This window comes from Planococcus citri, chromosome 4 (genome assembly GCF_950023065.1).
Source record: "Planococcus citri chromosome 4, ihPlaCitr1.1, whole genome shotgun sequence".
In the NCBI taxonomy this organism is placed as follows: Eukaryota; Metazoa; Arthropoda; class Insecta; order Hemiptera; family Pseudococcidae; genus Planococcus; species Planococcus citri.
Window position 1 is genome coordinate 33,640,582 of NC_088680.1, and position 18,214 is coordinate 33,658,795.

The 18,214-nt window shown below is 35.3% G+C and overlaps 1 protein-coding gene across 3 annotated transcripts in view; it reads left to right on the top strand.

Moving 5' to 3' along the window:
• CARPB (Carbonic anhydrase-related protein B) overlaps positions 1-18,214 on the top strand; it is a 60,399-nt gene that overhangs the window by 31,827 nt on the left and 10,358 nt on the right. For all 3 annotated transcript variants that reach the window (XM_065361586.1, XM_065361587.1, XM_065361588.1), the window contains exons 4-8: positions 1,581-1,717; positions 3,785-3,976; positions 5,238-5,333; positions 13,745-13,811; positions 13,940-14,094. In XM_065361586.1, the coding sequence (XP_065217658.1) occupies positions 1,581-1,717; positions 3,785-3,976; positions 5,238-5,333; positions 13,745-13,811; positions 13,940-14,094 (647 nt within the window). The remainder of the gene's footprint in view (positions 1-1,580; positions 1,718-3,784; positions 3,977-5,237; positions 5,334-13,744; positions 13,812-13,939; positions 14,095-18,214) is intronic.

Genomic DNA, 18,214 nt, shown 5'->3' on the forward strand with positions numbered 1-18,214 from the left:
AATCACTGATTTTAGTTGAGGACAATTTGGCCATAATTTTTGCTAGGCTCCATCAAATTTCGAGAAAAATAAAAAAACAGCCCACCCTAATATTAGCTAACCAAAAAATACATTTTTGAATACAGACTTCATTTTTTTTTTTTTTTTTTAAAAACGTTTTCAAATACATGGAATTTTAAAAACCATACCCTTAAATCTCTAAATTTATTTCATATGAATATTTTCCCATCAATCTCCAATTTGAAAAAATTGTCTCACTCTTCTGTTTACCATAAAATGTACAAATCGCTACGCCGATAAATTATAACGAAAACTCTACACAATAAGAACTTCTGATAACCTCAAACACCTCGCGAGATTGTTTTTACCATAAACAAAACAGAAAAAGAAAAAAAAAACAATGTAAAAATAAAATTCCGTATTCGATATGAATTTAAAATACATCTCATCTGCACGCGCGGATACAAGCGAGTTATAAACATCTGCCATATTCAATTAGGTATCGAAATCGGAAGCATGGCAGAGTGTGATACATATCCGTTTACATAAATAAAAAAAATTTGGTTTACATTTTATATTCACTTGTTATTTATGTTATTCGTGTGTTGGAAAGATTTTTTTCTTATATACCAGAGATTTTGATCCGATTTGCAAAGAGAAGAAAACTTTCCTTTTCTCGAGCTAATGTTTTTTTTTCTTTCGTTGAGAGACAAAAAGACTTCTCTTTTCAAAAGTTCCTTACGTATATACGAGCTTGTAAGGTACCTACACATACACTACATAAGTATGTTTTAGAAATCGATTCTTTTTGACAGTTTGAACGGGTCTAGCGAGTGAAACTTTTTCATTACGAACCAGTTGAGTTTGCCAGTTAAGATTCTTATCGATAGATTAGATAGAGCTTGAATCAAAAAGTGTCGTGTATTTTTTTACTTTTTCTCACTACGTGCATTCAACAATCTAACCGAGACTCTCGACTCTCTCGATATAATTCCCCTTATTATCGAATCTCTAAACCGAGAACGAACACAAATCGAGAGAAAAAATTCGCTGTTTTTCCATATTGTTATTCATGGTACTCGTTTTGTCGTGCAGTAGTAAATCCACCTGGGGCAATTTTATCTCCGTCAAAAAACGCCACTACCAATAAAAACGAACAGCGAATGACAGACACTTTTAGAAAGGGCGATTGGGATTAAACCACCAAATCGTCGGCACTCTGGGGTCTGCCCTGCCGTTCTTTTTTACCCAATTCCCAAAATGTCGACCTATCCGCCACGTAGTAGGTTTATTTTTTACAAACCAATTCAGTTACTCGAGCTGTGTCTAAGTAATCGTGTATAATTCGCTAGTATACCGTATACTATACTAACTTGTACATGCAAACCCCAGTCTAGAGCTCGTTTTTTCTCCTTTACCGAGCTCGATCGTTCTGCTTTTTCGGGTTTACAATTTAATTTCCATATATTTTTCTTTCGTCTGTAGTTTTTTTTGCGTTTTCTTAAAATTGAACGGTTCGAGTGGAATTTTAATTTCGGTATTTTATTCGAGATACATTGTGTAGTGTGTATTGCTTACAGGTCCCGCATTTTGGGGGTTAATTAATCCGGAGTGGAGTCTTTGCAGTAAAGGCAGACGACAATCGCCAGTCAATTTGGAACCAGATAAATTACTATACGATCCGAATTTGAGACCGTTTCACGTCGATAAAAGTCGGGTAAGATACACCTGAATGTATTTTGACTAATTATACAATATTAAGATTTTGGGCAGCCCCCTCCCCCAATGTGACCCTTGGGAGGGTCCAACTGCAAATCTAACTTCATATTCGCGTTCAGCAAGTTCGATTCATAAGATAACGATACCCATATTGTCGATCTTCTTTCGCCCCAAAATTGGGGGAGGGGGTGCCAATGGCCCCGAAATTGGGGTTTCAAGAAGTTGGTTGATTTTCTATTGTTTTTAGAGGTCCGCATGCAAAATTTCAGAATTATTTCACTGGCAGTATCGCTTTTTTTGGAAGTGTCATGACACAAAAAACACATTTTTGAGTGATTTTTAAGTTTTTGAAGATGACCTACCTGGAGAAAAAAATTGAAAAAAAAATGCAATTATAGTACTCATGCAGATATATTTTTGAAAGAAGAAAAGATATGTGCAGAAGAATTAAGTTTGGAGATACGGCGGTTTCAAATTTTCTTTTGCCAACATCTCCCCCCTAGAGGAGCCGAAAAATTTTGAAAAAATTCACGTTGATAGACTCACTATGACTCCATATATTTTTGAAGAATTCAAAATTTTTTAATCAAAAATCCTTGAAGTATGATTTCCCCCCTAAAAAAAGTTTTTTGGGCCATTGTGGGCGGGGGGTGAGGTGGGGGAATTTTTTTTTTACTCCAACATTTTATTAAAAGCCACCCAACACCCAACAAGGGTTTCATTAAAATTTCAAAAATCCGAGGACAGGGGTATTTTACCTATTACGTACTTAATCAGCAAAAATGATGAAAATTAGTCTTGATGGAAACTCGTTCAACCCTTCAAAATCGAAATTTCACTGTTTCAAGCCATTCTGGAGCCTCCTGCGTGATTTTTAATTTCTCTAGAATTTTGAATTTGCTCCAAAAGGCGTGGATAAATTTCCTAGAGGCTCCAGAATGGCTCAAAATGCTGAAATTCGGACTTGAGGGTTGGTTTTTGACTAGGATACAGATAGATTCGTGCGAATTTTATAATTTTCTTTGCGAACAGGAAACAATTGATTTTTTTATTTATGCAACTGATTGCAATAAGTACTTAAGAATTTTCACATATAGAACCAATTTTTTCAAAATTCTAATTCATGACCCATTGTTTTTTGATGCCAAGAATGTGACATTTTATAATAAACACTGGCACAACTGCCACAAGAAGGAGAGGGTTCGAAGCACTTACAATTTTTTGGACCATTCATGATATCTAAAGGAATTTTTTTGTTGAAAAAATCACTACTTTTTCACTACTTTTTTATTTTTCAACCAAATTTTGAGAGAGCTCTGTACTTGAACCCCCCCTCCCCCCAAAAAATAACAAAGTCAATTGCACATTCAAAGTTTTCCATTTTGTCACTACCTTTTTGACTAAATTTACTACTTCTTCACTACTTTCACTACCTGTTAGATACCTTGCCATTTGCTAACTATGAAAATGAGAGGACACTTATTTATTCCGAAAATCGTCGAAATTGACTTGCACAACTCGTTGCAATTGAAAGCGAGTAATAAAGTTGCTCAGTCATCTGTTTCTCCTCATTTATAACTTCACATTTTTTTTTTTTTTTTTTTCAAAACAAATCATGTGACCCATCAAAATAGGTTGAAATTTCACATTGAACCAAAAATGCACACAATTTTCATGTCACACACTCTCCTAAAAATTTACCCCCTCTTTTGACCCAATTTCGTCGTTTTTAAAATTAAATTGAGCCATAAATACAGAGTTTGAATACTCGTATTTTGAGACCAAAAATGACAAAAGTTCTCATTTCGTGGCTCTTTTTGAAAAATCAATTTTGAAAATATTTGTTATTATGGGGGGGGGACACAGATAGGTTACGTTTTTGCTTAATTTTTATAACCCTCTCTTCGCCCTCCCCAAAAAAAACCACCAGATATAGTAAAATTTCCAAAACTGACTTCTTCCAACATCTTCAAGAAACACACGCACGACTACGAGCCACTTCAGGTTCAGACCCAATTCATGCGCCTCATTGCTCTCTCAATCGTATCCTTCGTATCATTTTCAGATCAATGGCGAAATAATAAACACCGGTCACAGCGTAAAATTCATTCCGGAAAGTATAAACCGTTATTCGATTAACATAACCGGAGGACCTTTATCGTACAGATACCAGTTTCAAGAATTACATTTACATTTCGGAATGCAAGATAAAGTTGGCTCCGAGCATACCATCAACGGATACGCTTTTCCTGCCGAGGTAATTAAGCATTTTAATTGTACAAGAACTTTACATTTAAAGTTGGCAGTTTTTTTTCTACTCTTATTTCGTCCTTCTCGCGCAGCTTTTTTTCTTATTATTAACGCGAAATAACTGTTAAAAAGTTGAATAAAATTTTATATTCGTTTATATACGCTGCAATATTTCTCTGGTGGCTAGCGAGAGACTTAAAAATATACTCGTACTAGTATAACAGAATACGAGAAAAACTGTACAGTACAGAGCGTAGTGTTTGCCTTTATGTAATGAAAAAAAGCAACCACTACGTGATAGAAATAACTTGGCGCAGGGTTGTGATTTAGTGACCAAAGGAAAAGAAATGTAAGCGTAGGACGCACACGCGGTCGTTTAATTCCCATCACATATACCTGTCTTCTTTCGCACTGTAAAGACAAAAAGGTATAAAGTGACAATTAGTCTCTAAAGTATTTAAATCTCTTCTTATTTTATATAAGGCTCTACTCAACCCTCCTCCTTCCTGCCTCCGTGAACCGGTTCAATTACTCGTATTACTCTTCAAAAGATGTATTCTACCTGCTTCGTAATGAAAAAGAGCCACTCTGCAACATAAAGCTCGCACAGATCCTATACACTTCCCCCTCTCTCCTCATCTTCACCATATTAAAAAATAAAAGGTAACATCTTAACGTGTACGACGCGTAGTTTGGTGTAACTTTTCGCGACGAAACAATTGAAACTTTCGTTCATATTTCCAAGATGATTTGAATTTTTTTGCTGCGCCGTTTCGCCTTCGCGCGAACTCAAATTTGCGGAATTTCGAACGTCGCTCATTGAAAATGAAAAATTATTGTTAACTGTGTGCTCAGTTTAGTGAAAATTACTGGCTGTGTGCCATTTCTATATAATTTGCTCGTTTAGAGTCTTTTCTTTTATTTTCATAAAATAAAGCATATTTCTGCTTTTAATTGTTTCTCTCGACAATGACTCCGAAGTTAGTGTAAAATTACGCCTCGTCTTTACCGTAGGTACCCTCCTCGCTCTTCGTTCTTTTTCGCGGCTTCACGCGGCAAATTTAGCTTTATTAACCGATAATTCTTGCGTTGGCTTGATGCGAAAAAATTCGCCCTTAGTTTGTGGTAATTCTGCGCGCCTATAAAAGCTTAATTAGTTTTAATGCAATATGGAGTAGCGAATTCTGTCATCGATAATCGTCCTACTTCCGACTGTAAAATCATTTAATTACGCTAATTTCTTATTGTCGATGTTGTTTTGTCCACAGCTGCAATTATACGGTTATAATTCTCAGCTTTATCGTAATTTTACCGATGCGATAACACGGTCTCAAGGTGTGGTGGCTATTTCACTGCTTATACAGGTAAAACAACCTTTTTTTTTTCGATTATACTATTTTTACATGAACCATAATTTTATTGTCTATATAATAGGTAGGTATCTATAGCTCTCCTTAATCCGAATGTCGATGTCCTTAGACGTTATAACTTCCATCTCCCGTCATCCTCACCCTCACATTCGCCAACTTTTTCTCCAAACAATCATCGCTTTTTTCGGCTGATGCCAATATCGAAAGGGTATAATTTGTACATTTGTATTCGAAGTTCGTCAAAGCATATAAGGTGTATGTAGTAAGGTGAAACCGTAAATCTTATTTAGAATACACATTAAACTGTATGCAAAGGTTTTCCTTTCCATTTCACCGACTTTTACAACTACCCCTTTCTTCTTTTTTTCGATCCGTGTACCTATACGTAAAGCTACAGGACGCGGATTCGTGTTAGAACATTCAACACTCGTATGGGAAAAAATCATCTGAAAACCACCGAAATGATGAATCGGTGGCGTGAAAATGTGCGATACATATACCGATACGTTTATAAAGGTTTTAAACAAAACGTGATATGGAACGAAACTACGTAAATATGAACTGTCCACCAAGTTTCAACTTTCTCCACGTGCTACAAGATGACTCAAAAATTCCAAAAATAAATAAGAACGCGAGTTGGATAGTATCTCAAAATTCTCCTCCATCACTAGAAAATTCAAAAATCTGCAGCTGACTCTAGAATGGCTCAAAATTGCAAGGAATTAATTTGGGAAGCAAAAGTAAGTTACATAGAATCCAAATTTTTGAAAAAATGAAATTCTGTACTTGAAATTCCATCAGGCTACTTTTTTAGATACTCTTTCAATTTCCAACTTTTTTTTCAGCAACAAGACGAATAAAAACTTTTTAATTTTTAGGTCAGAACCCACCTCCTCTTCTCCGGCAACAGCTCAAAGTTGTAAAATCTTTAAAATTTCTAATTTTTCTAATTTTTTTTTTAGTTTAGGTGATTTTTTTGATATTTACTATCACGTATGAATGTGAAATTAGTCGTTCATTAGGAGATAATTGCAAAATTATCTTTTATTTTTAGAAAAAGTCTACTATTTTGAGAACTCTTTTTTTCCCCTGACCCATTGATCTTTTAACTGCAAATCACTTTTGCTGGAATCGAAAAATTGCAGATTGTGGAATTGAAAAGATTCAGAACAAGTATTGTCTGATCATGATGTTTAAATTTTCAAAAATCTGCTAGGGTACTCCAGAACTGCCACTCAAAATGGTTCGAAACCGTTTCCAATCGATTTGGAGAGTCGAAAACAGGGCACACACCAAATTTCAGCTTTCTTGGTCTATGGTAAAATTTTGATTTTTTTTTCCATTTTTGATCCAAGTTTCATTTTTCAAAAATTCATTAAAAATCAAACTCGTTTGTGAACTTAAAAATTCAATCTAATGTTTTCAAAATCGTATTCGGAAAATCAGATCACCTCAATTCAAACTCGATGGACAACTCTATTTCAGCTGATTTTCAAATTTTGTGATTTTAGAATTTTTTTTTGATTCACCATTGAAAATAAAAGGCCACAGGTGTAGAAGTGACTTCTAATTCTCATACGCGAGTTCAATATTCTATCATTTTTGGATGGAAATTTGTACTCACCTGAAACAAAGAAAATTTAAGGTAGATTAGTTAGTTATAAAATTATTGATCAATCAACAGATATGAATATAATGTAAGTATATGAAATAATAATGGTCGTAGGCCAAAGTAAAAACTTTGACGACCTCGACGTTTAATACAGAGCCAGAAATGAATACTCACAAAGAAAGTATCATAAAAATTGTAAAATTGATTGTGAAAATCACTCAAAAATATCAAAAATTGATGGACCATCAGAAATCGAACAACATTTGAGAAAATGTCTCATTTGGGTAAAATTTTGCACAGACTGCTTAAGTGCTTATATTATTGAAAAATATCAAGAATGAAAAAGAAATTCTCAAAATTGAATGATGATTTGTCAAAACTGCAGAAAGTATCATCAAATTTGTCAAATTGACACGCCCCCTCCAATAATTGAAAATTACCAAGAGGTATCTAGTAACGGAACTTTTTTTGAAAAAAATCAAATCACTACATTTTTTCAACTAAATTTTAAGAAACTCTCCACTCGACCCACTTCCCCCCACACATAAAAAAATCAACAACGTCAGATTTTTCACAGGGAAATTTGCAAAAAAATTGAAATTGGGAGAAATTTTGTACATACAGGTAAACTATTTTTTAATTTCAATCAAAATTATTTTTAAAAAAAAACAATGCAAATAAGCGCAATAGTGAATTTTTTAATTTTTTCACTACTTGTTAGATTCCCTGATTTAGAGAAAAATGAAATATTTTCTGATTATGAGCAAAAATTTATAAAACGAACTTATTTTTTGCAATTATTTGAATGAATTTTTTTTCAAAACTCAGCAATGCAATTTCAAAATTTTGAGGTCGAATAATCTTTTGTGAGGAATAAATTTGCTAACTGTTTGCTTCCAGATGTTTTTTGATTGAATTAATTGAAATAGTGTCTGTCTCAACCACTGTTTTTTTTTCAATTCTGATAGTCTGATATTGGCCAGAAAGTCCACGAAGCAGGTTTCTTGAAATTTTGGAATAACCAGTGATCAAAAACCGTGTTTGGCTTAACCACAGGTCTTCACTTGGATTTGAACACATCTATTGATTGAAATGGTGTCTGCCTCAACCACAGGTCCTTAATTAGGTCTAAAAACACCCACTGATCAGAAAATGTGTTTGTCTCAACCTCAGGTCCTTACTTGGGTCCGAACACACCCACTGATTGAAATGGTGTCTATGTCTGTCTCAACCACAGGTCTTTAATTGGGTCTGAAAACAATCACTGATCAAAAACTGTGTTTGTCTCAACCGCAGGTCCTTACTTGGGTCTGTCTCAAGTGAACACACCCACTAATTTAAAACTTCAAATAATTTCATTTCTATGAATTGTAATGTTTTTTTGGTTTTTTAAAGTTCTAAACCCAAAACACAACAGCGATTTGATTTTTTTTTTCAAGAAAAAGATAATTTTTATTTTTTTTTAATTCGAACGAATTCAGAATCAAGAGACCTTAAACTTATCCATCGATCTTACTGTTCTTCATAATTCAGATAAAATTATACAGAAATGTAGTAAAAATAGCACAAAAAGAAATCACAGGAAAAAATTCCATCAATGTAAAATCAGTGACTATATAAAAAAAATCAGTAAAAAAACATTGTAAAATTAGTGACCATTATCATATTGATCAATTTTCTGATGTTCTAATAGATTTTACTGGTTTTCAGTTCATTTAGTTATTTCATCGTCTTTTCCATAATGCAAATTATCGAATTTCTTCTCTGGCTGTTATTGATTCAAAATTGAGCCTACTGATTTCGTTATGTTGAATTTTATAAAAACTTCTGTCAGATGAGAAGAGCACGCCAAAGAACTGAATTTTCAACGTTTGAAAAAAAAAATACTGAAAAAACAATTCAAAACGTGTACGTAAGTAGCTAAGTATACGTACGTACCGCATTTTTTATCCTTTACAAGTTGACATTCTGCAAAACTGGTTTCACACTGAAATTGAAAATGAGTTAATCCTCCTCCCCCCTTTCTCATCTCATCACCATTCTTTCTCAGATTATCTAATCGTTTTTTTGGCGATTTTTTTTACAAACTTTTCAGAAAACTTTCAACTCAATCTCCCCAATTTTTGAAGTATCCTGATTTCTTTTTATTGGATCATTTTGACTTCAAATTCAAAATAGGCCATGTTGGAGAGAGTATAAGTAAAAATTTTTAATTTTTTTTGTTCAATTGTTATCCAAAATGTGATTCCGGGTCAATTTGTTCAAAAAGTTTTTAATCGATGCTTCTTCAAAAAGATTGACAAGGTCATTTTACCACAGAAGAAATTTTAAATTTCGCCACATATTCCGACAGTGCTGCCAATTCGTGAAAAATTGTCAGTATTTTTTCAAAAATGACTAATTTATGTAATTTTTTCAAAAATAGGTACTCGTATATTGTATCTTCGAGTTTTTTCATTTTTTTCGCAATCTCTAATTATTGAAATTTTGTCTAAATTTGTACGTACTTTTTCACAACTTACGCTACTTCAACTACCTGTTACAAATCCTGATTTAAGAATTTAAAAAAAAATTAGCTCAATCGACTTCTGCAGCATAGCACTCCCGAATCCCTCTTCACACCTCATAAATACAACTGAAAATCACAACAGTGAATTCAATTCATTCAAATTTTTCCAAAGCGAACCTATTTCACAGCATTCTTCGCAACGGTAAAATACACTTCGTGCAGTAGCCCATTTGGCCATTATTTTTTCCACGCGGTACACAGATCAGCATTCAAATTACCATAAAAATATCGAGGCATAATTTCCGAACACCCGGTACGACTGTAATGTGTATTTTTTTGGCAAACCGCAACGCACCACTCACCGCTGCATGTGGTGCGCTGCGAAAACGACCATAATACGGTGGCTGCGTATCGTTAAACGGTTCCTTGTTACGGTGTACGTTACTGAATAACAATTCGAGGTATATTTGTTGGTTTTTTTCTGCTTTCTTTTCGGGCATACGTGATACGGTGTGATTTTTTGACCGCGGGCGAGTATATATGTGTATATTTTTTATTACGATAATATCGCTTCCAAATGCTATACGTCAATTTCGCTGCCACACGCCGGGTGTGTCATAAAGTACGTGATAGTTTTTCTTTTATTGCCCAATCCCCAAAACGACGCGATGGTTGAGCGAATCTCCTTATATGTACTCGTATATGTACTACGCAGAGAGGCGCACCAACCAGCAGATACATACGTGTCACTTGTCTTACTCTGTATACAAATGTATACATAAATATTGTTGGCGAAAAAGATTTATTAAAGTAGCAAAAAATATATACGTCTATACGGGTAGGTGTACCTTTGCAAGAGAGCATTTCGTATGCTTACTTTTACTCCGTCTTCTGCTCCTTTGGCAGCCTTGTATTCTTCTTCTTTTTGGTATGGTATGTGTGTATCTACACAAATCGTATTAGAATTGCGGAATCTTGTCAAATATTACGTTGACGTCTAAATCTGACGGTATTCGCCTGTCGGCTATTTTGCGTGTGTCGCGTATTCTAGCTCATTAATCGTATATACGCTCGACTTCTGCGAACAGTAAACGTATACAGTATGCCTTTTTGGTAAATACGAGTGTACCTACAACTCGAAAGACGTGTCTATGTAGATGGGTACCACACGACCGAAGAGCGACATCATCTCAAGTACCATAATAGCGAGGACTAACCCTTCGTTGGTATGGTTTTATTACATAGTTCGAAAGAGAGAGAGAACACGAGAGCATGTTTTGCTCATAGTATGATTAGGGTTTGATACTCGTCGACACCATGTGAGAAGTAAAACCTTGCGATATTAATAAGAGACTTCGTCTTCTTCTTCCACACTTGGGCATATTTCTCAAATGTATGTATCTTTTGTAACGTAAAGGAATCATATTGAACGTTATGATTACACGTATGCACATTGTACGTACATCTGTACGAGGGACGTCTGTTTGTCGAGTTCGTCGACCTTATTCCTTATTCGTTGGATTCATTTTGACGAAAAAATTCTCGTTTAGTTGACATTGTGTCTCGACGATTCGGCAATTCGCGCGGTTTTGCGGTTTAGTTGGCTCTTTTCGCCGTCAAATTTATTGCGGTTTTGGGGCTTACGGCGACGCAGACTGCCTTCTACGCTCCCGTGGCGAATTAACGTAGGTTTAATAGTTTGTTTACTTTGGTATACCATTGTCAGAAAATGGAAATTTGTCGTATGAAGTATCAAATTTTCTTCCTTCGTTACTCTTCACACGAACTAGTATCCTGTAAAAGCTCGAGGATGCGTAATAATCGTGGAGGAGTTCACTGCGTTCATGCTCTAACAATAAATTTTCTAAATCAATCAAAACTCCGAAAAAACAAATACTTGAAAATTCATTGAATTCAAGGCTCGAAATTATGCAAAAATTCCTAAAAAAAAAGCTTTGATAAAAATTTCTGATTTTATCTTGAAATTGAAACTAATTTGGACAAAACGCGTTACAATTTTTCAGAAGTTTCCCAACTTTTGGCTCAAGATTTTTCAAAAATGCTCAAAAAACTTCGTCGTTAGAATATTTGAAGTCCTAGCGAAATTTTAACCCATTTTGATAAGTCACTTGACACTTATTTCACTTATTCAAGTATTTCAAAAACCATAGTTCAAATTTTGGCACACGATTTTTCCATTTTAAGTATGCTCAAAAAATGCTTTTGACATTTTTGAAATTACAGCAAAATTTTAACCCATTCCGATACGTAACATCACACTTTTTCTAAAATTTCAAAAATCATGACCCATCCAATTTTGATCTCAAAATTCTTCAGAAATGTGTCAAAAAAATAACTTTCTAGTGACATTTTATCCCAATTTTTGGCACAAGATTTTTTAAAAGTGCTCAAAAAGCATTTTCGTTAAATGTCGATAGGTCACATGGCACTTTTTCGAAAATTTTGAAAATCGTGATCTGATTTTCAATTTGAAATTCTTCGAAAAACTGTGTGTAAAGTCTTTTCTCCAAGAAAAGTTTTAATCAAGGATTTCCTTTTTGGTCAAGTTGACTAAATGCTCGATCAGTTCTTTTGAGCTCATTAGCACGTCGCTCTGGCTTTTCAAGGTCGTCTGTCTACCTGCCTGGATTATTCTTATGCTCCTCTGCCTCCCTTTCTGGCCGCTCTAGGTGTCGGTCTAGCTTCCAAAGGTCATCTTTTACTGCCTGTTCGTCCTCCTAAGATCATTGACCCGTCTGTCTGGTTTTTCAATGTCGTCTGTCTACCTGTCTGGCCTTATAAGACCATTGACTTGTCTGCCTGGCCTCCTGAGGTCACTGACCTAATATCTGTCTGGCCCATCATGATGATCTGTCTACCATGCCTGGTCTATCAAGATTGTCTGCGTGTCTGTCTGGCTTCTCAAGGTCGTCTGTCTGCGCATCTGCACTCCCAAGGTCATTGACCTATCTGTCTGGCTTTTTAAGACTGTCTGTATATCTGTCTGGTCTTCTGAGGTCATTGATCTATATTTCTGATCTCTAGATGTTGTCTGAGTGCCTGTCTGTCCTCCCAAGGTCATTGACCCGTCTGCGTGGCATAGATGTTGTCTGAGTGCCTGTCTGGCCTCCAAAAGTCATCTATCTGCCTGCCTGTCCGCCCAAGGTCATTGACCCGTCTGCGTGGCATCTCAAATTCGTCTGTCTGGCGTTTTAAGGTCATTGACCTATCTGTCTGGCTTTTTAAGACTGTCTGTATATCTGTCTGGTCTTCTGAGGTCATTGATCTATATTTCTGGTCTCTAGATGTGGTCTGAGTGTCTGTCTGGCCCCCAAAAGTCATCTATCTTCCTGTCGGTCCTCCTCAGGTCATTGACCCGTCTGCGTGGGATCTCAAATTCGTCTATCTGGCGTTTTAAGGTCATTGACCCGTGACCCCGCAATCTGGCCTTCTGAAGAGGTCACTTACCTACCTGTCTAGCCTCCCATGATCGTCTGTCAGCCTGTCTGGTCTATTATAAAGTCATTGTCTCCTGTGTTTGGCTTCTCAAAGCTGTCTACCCTGTCAAGTTCATTGACACGTAGTTGATAAACGATAGTTCTAAACTATTGGACCCTTCCAACGGTTTTTTTGGGATTTTACAATCTTCAAAAAGATTTTCCCTGATAAAAACTAAACCAAAGGATTATACCAAGTCGATAAACGATGGTTCAGAGCTGTTATAACCTCCAGCAGATTTATTGGAATTTATAATTCTTCAAAAAGAACAAAAAGAAAATTCCTGATGTGTTGTTGGTTTTTTTTCGCAGTTACACTTATTTTTTTAAAATTCACCAAAAATTTGGATTAATCGATCGTTTCCGTAATTTTTTCAATTGATTTGGAAACAAACTTTCAAAATACATTTTTGAATTTTTCAAGTCCATTCTTTATGATACTTCAAAAAATGTTTACAGGCCATAGAACAGCTCAAAATTGCCATGAACCCATTCAGAAGATTAAAAATGGTGTAAAAAGCGCATTTCTGTTTTAGTTGATATTACATGAAAGATATTTTACGCGTATTTTTCCAAAAGTTAGGTATCTGAAAAAAACATGGAAAAAATTGAGTTTCTGGGCTCGATTCAAAATTCGAATTCAAAGAAGCTGAATCTTTTTTTTTTATGTTTTATTCTCTAAACACTGAATAATCCAAAAAATTTGCTGAAGGCTTATTTTAAAAACGCTCAATAGTCTTTTTAAATTCATATTATTAATTATATAAATTTGCTGTATTGCTTTCAGCTCGGCGACTTATCAAATCCGGAATTGAGAATACTCACGGATCAAGTAGAGAAATTAAAATACCGAGGTAAGATACTTGGGTACATATAATAGTAAGCACCGCAGCGAAGCTGTGGTCAAAAGCACATTTTGGTATACATTACCAAAGCAGCTAATCAACTTATACCAACTCTAACCGCTCATTTTACAACGTAGGTAACAAGCTGGAAGTACGTCGTTTATCAATCGCCGAATTAATTCCAGATACCGAGAGTTACATAACGTACGATGGCTCCACGACGATGCCAGCATGTCACGAGACAGTCACTTGGCTCATATTAAATAAACCAATTTACATCACCAAACAACAGGTACGTTGTATAAGTATATCACCTTCAAGTACTCATCTTCACTTTATTTTCCCTCGTGCCAGCGTTACCCTACTTCATATCGTGTATCTGAACCCCATTTGTCACGATTGAGGACCCGTTATAATTGTATATGCGCTGCAAAAAGCACCGAAACCGAGAAGGGGGCGCCCACAAAAACGGTTCCAGTGCCCCATCGACCTAATTCCGCTCGACAACCGGGAGCGGTAACCTTGTGACGATAATACGTGGCACGCTTTTCTAAGAATATTAAAATGAGCCCTTCGCCGAGGCTTTCTATGTGCTTTCGGCGCGGCGCGCCGCGCCGCCATGCGCTATTCTTAATCGCGGAATATTTTCCGGGCTGTGTCGCGTTAGCGAACACAAAAGTTGGAATTTTAAAGAAGGATGCAATAAATCGTGCTAGTTAGTAAGTTGACTTGCCACCGTTGGATATTATTATTGTTACAAGTCGTCGCCACCACCACCTTACCCCTTCATTTCTGTCGTCACGCCGCTTGTATATCATTGTATCGCGCTCGTATACTTATAAGAATGTACTGTACTACGTATCTCTTTCTCTGGGTTTCTTTTCGTTGAAACGTGCATGTTGGGTGTTAGGCACGCTAACTTTTAAAACGTTTAACTGTCTCGTGTCTCTTATTCGGCGCGCCTGCTTCTTCCTTCCTCGCAAACAGCCGCAATTTACGAGCTGTATCTTCTTTTAAAAACCTAACAATGTATTGCACTGCCATTTCTTCAGAACCGGATCCGTCACTCGGTAGCGTATTGTTTATAGAAATTAATACTAGAAAATTCAAAAGGAATTTCTCCTCTGAACAAGCTCTTCGTCGTGATGAAACTCGATATCAATACTAGTCTGGTAAAATTAGCGTGTTTTTGTCTCTTTCCTTCCTTCATCTGTGACTCAAAGTACTCGAAAATCAAGTTTTTGTGATAATAGCAAAAAAGTTCAGTTTAGTACATGACTTAACAGTTGAATAAATAATAATGAAGCAGTATTGGAAATTGTTGGGAAAATTCCTGAGCATTTACTTTGGAAAGTTAGAAAGAAGAAAAATATTTTATAAAAAACATGAATGTTCAAAAAAAATTTAAGGGAAAGAAGTTCAAAGTATTCAGATTAGTGTCTTATTTTTATCTGAAGATCATTTACAAAATTTCAGATCTCTATAGCTCAATTTCAAATGAGCCATGGTAGGTAGGTAGGTATCTAATGGTTTTTTTTTTTTTGAAAAAATGTCTATTTTTCACTACTTTTTTCATTACCTTTTTTCAACCAAATTTTCAGAAAGCTCTCCACTCGACCTCCACTCCCTCCCACAAACACAAATTAATAAAGTCAGGTTTTTTACAAGAATTTAGAAAAAAAATTGAAATTAAAAGAAAATTTGTACACAAAGTATTTTTTAATTTCATAAAAAATGAACTTTTTTTCTCAATGATTTGAAGATTTTTGGAACGCGTTTGAATTTCTTCATTTTTTACTACCTTTTTGACTAAATTCACTACTTTTACTGCTAATTTTTAAAATCACTACTTTCATTTCTTGTTAGATACCCTGAGAGCTCAAACTCAAAATTTGAATCCTCAAAAAGAGAGCAAGTAATTTGATGTTGAAGTTGAAAATACGCGTGTCAAAAAAATGAAAGTTGCATTGAATATCAAGACAGTGAGCAAAAACTGAGCCAGAGTTGTTTCCAATGATACAAATGTCCAGAATTGACAAATTGATCAAAATTGATAAACGATAAGACAAAATTAAAAATAATCAACCAAAGTTAAAGAATAGTGCAAACCCAGTCTTTCTATTCATCTCATTCCTTGACAAGACGCCGAACAGTAAACATCTATTTTTCTAACTACCTAGTAATCGTCAATGAGCTATGTCAAAGTTCTTCTTGGAAGCACGATTCAAGAAACCTGATGAAAAGTTTGTTTACCAATCCCTTCGAAATTTATAATTTTTTCCATAGAAATGCTCCAGATACCATAGTCAAACATTTGAAAAATGGTTATCTTCTTCTTCAAACCACAAATCCAAAAGAAAAAGAACTTTTACTGACAATAAACAAGTTTAATAACAATGACATCGACATTAAACTTCATAATTATTTAAATTCATCGAAAGCTACTTTCTTCTCTTAAGATCTGGAATACCTGAATGTTGAGGAAATCCAAAACAAACTTGCTGAGCAAGGTGTTACAAATGTTTACAAGCGGATTTCAATGTTCATTCTTACATTCTCCCTTTCAAAAATTCTAGAAAAAATCTGTATTGGATATGAATTATGTTAAATTGAAACCATAATGTAAATCCTCTACGTTGCAACAACTGCTATTTGTTTGGTCATAGCTAAATTTTGTAAAGCAGCTGGACAATGCTATCAATGTGGAGAAAATAAACATGATGGAAAATGCCTAAAAACAATGAAATGCATGAACTGCCATTCCGTAGATGACCATCCTTCGTCGTCAAGAAAAAGCCCTCGATACCAAGAGGAAATGAAAATTCTACAAATTAAAGCAGAAAACCAAATAACTTATAAAGAGGCTAAAGTCCTATATCAATCAAAAACCAAATACATTAATGCTGTTAAAAATAATTCAAATCAATTGATAATCATACAAAAGCCTTAAACTGATAATTCTGATCTCAACAAATTCCACGAGCTTCTACAAAATATTTCTGATAGACTTGAAATATTGGAATCTCTTTACCAAAAAAGAAATACTCCTCTTAATACGAATGTTGAATCATCAAATCCGCTGCTAAACCTTAGTATGTCTATACCTACAATGGATTATCAAATCTCAAAAAAGTCTCTCCCAGATGCCTCCAATCGTTGTCAATCTGTTATGCTGAATGAAAGACATTTATCGACTATCTCAACAACCTCTACATCCACGGATAAGTCTGATAAATACAAGATTTTAGAATCAGACTGCAAAACTGTTGAAGCCAACTTCAAGACCAATGAACTTGTGTTGGTAAAAGTTACACACAATGTTATTGAAACTGCCCACCATAAATCAGCCAAAATTCACAAAAATTTACCAAAAAGGCAAAAATTGGTTAAACTTGACAAAAGTTGTTCAAAATTGACAAAAGTTGGTTAGTGAAAGATGGCCAAATAAGCAAACATCAACAAAAGTTGAAGAAAGGTAACAACAGAAGTTGACAAAAGTAGGTCAAAATTTATGAAACTTGATCAAAATAGACAAAGAAACGACCAAAATTTACAAAAATTGGTCAACGTTGATCAATGTTGAAAAAAATGGTCAAATAAGCAATTTTTCTAAAGCCGAAGAAAGTTATAGTCCAGTCATTAAAGACCAATTATGTCCCATCTACGGGAAAAATTATTATCAAACAGATCTTTCGCAAATATTGTTCACAGAGGTCCCCTCAACAACATACTAAAAGTCCTGGCCCGTACGGGGTCCGGAACCCCCTCAAAGGGGGGTGGAACCTCCCCCAAAATCAGTTTTTCGCCATTTTCTCCCCCGCATTGTATTTTAGCGAAAAATATGTAATAAATAAAAGAATCTACGTCAAATTTCCGATCTAATGATGTATCAACTTTCCTTGTATGTTCAAGGGGGGCGGAACTGCAACCATTTAAATGAGGGGGGTTTTCTGAAAAATAGATAAAGGCTATAGGCGCCTAAGAGGGGTGAAATGGTCCCCGAAAACGTTCGAGTTGATATTAGTATGGAAGATAGGTACCATTGAGAAACTTCCGCGTAGAAAGTTTCAGATCCACACCCCCTCCTCTTTTTGGGGAACCCCCCTTTTCTGAAACTTCAATGATATTTTTCTCAGCCCCATTTCAACCGATTTTGAAAATTTTTCAGTATGTTGTGTATATCCGTAGTAGGTATTCCCACAAAAATTTTCAACCCCCTCCCCTCATATTTACCCCTCAAAATAGCGTTTCTCAACTTATTTTATGCTTTTTAACAATAAAAAAAATTGAGGGGGCCAAGTGCTCTGGAGAGGGCTAGATGAGTCTAGCAAAAAATCTGACGTCATATTCGTGCTCAGCGGTATCGAATCATAAGAAAACGACACCCTATTCTTTAATTATTAGTTATTTTC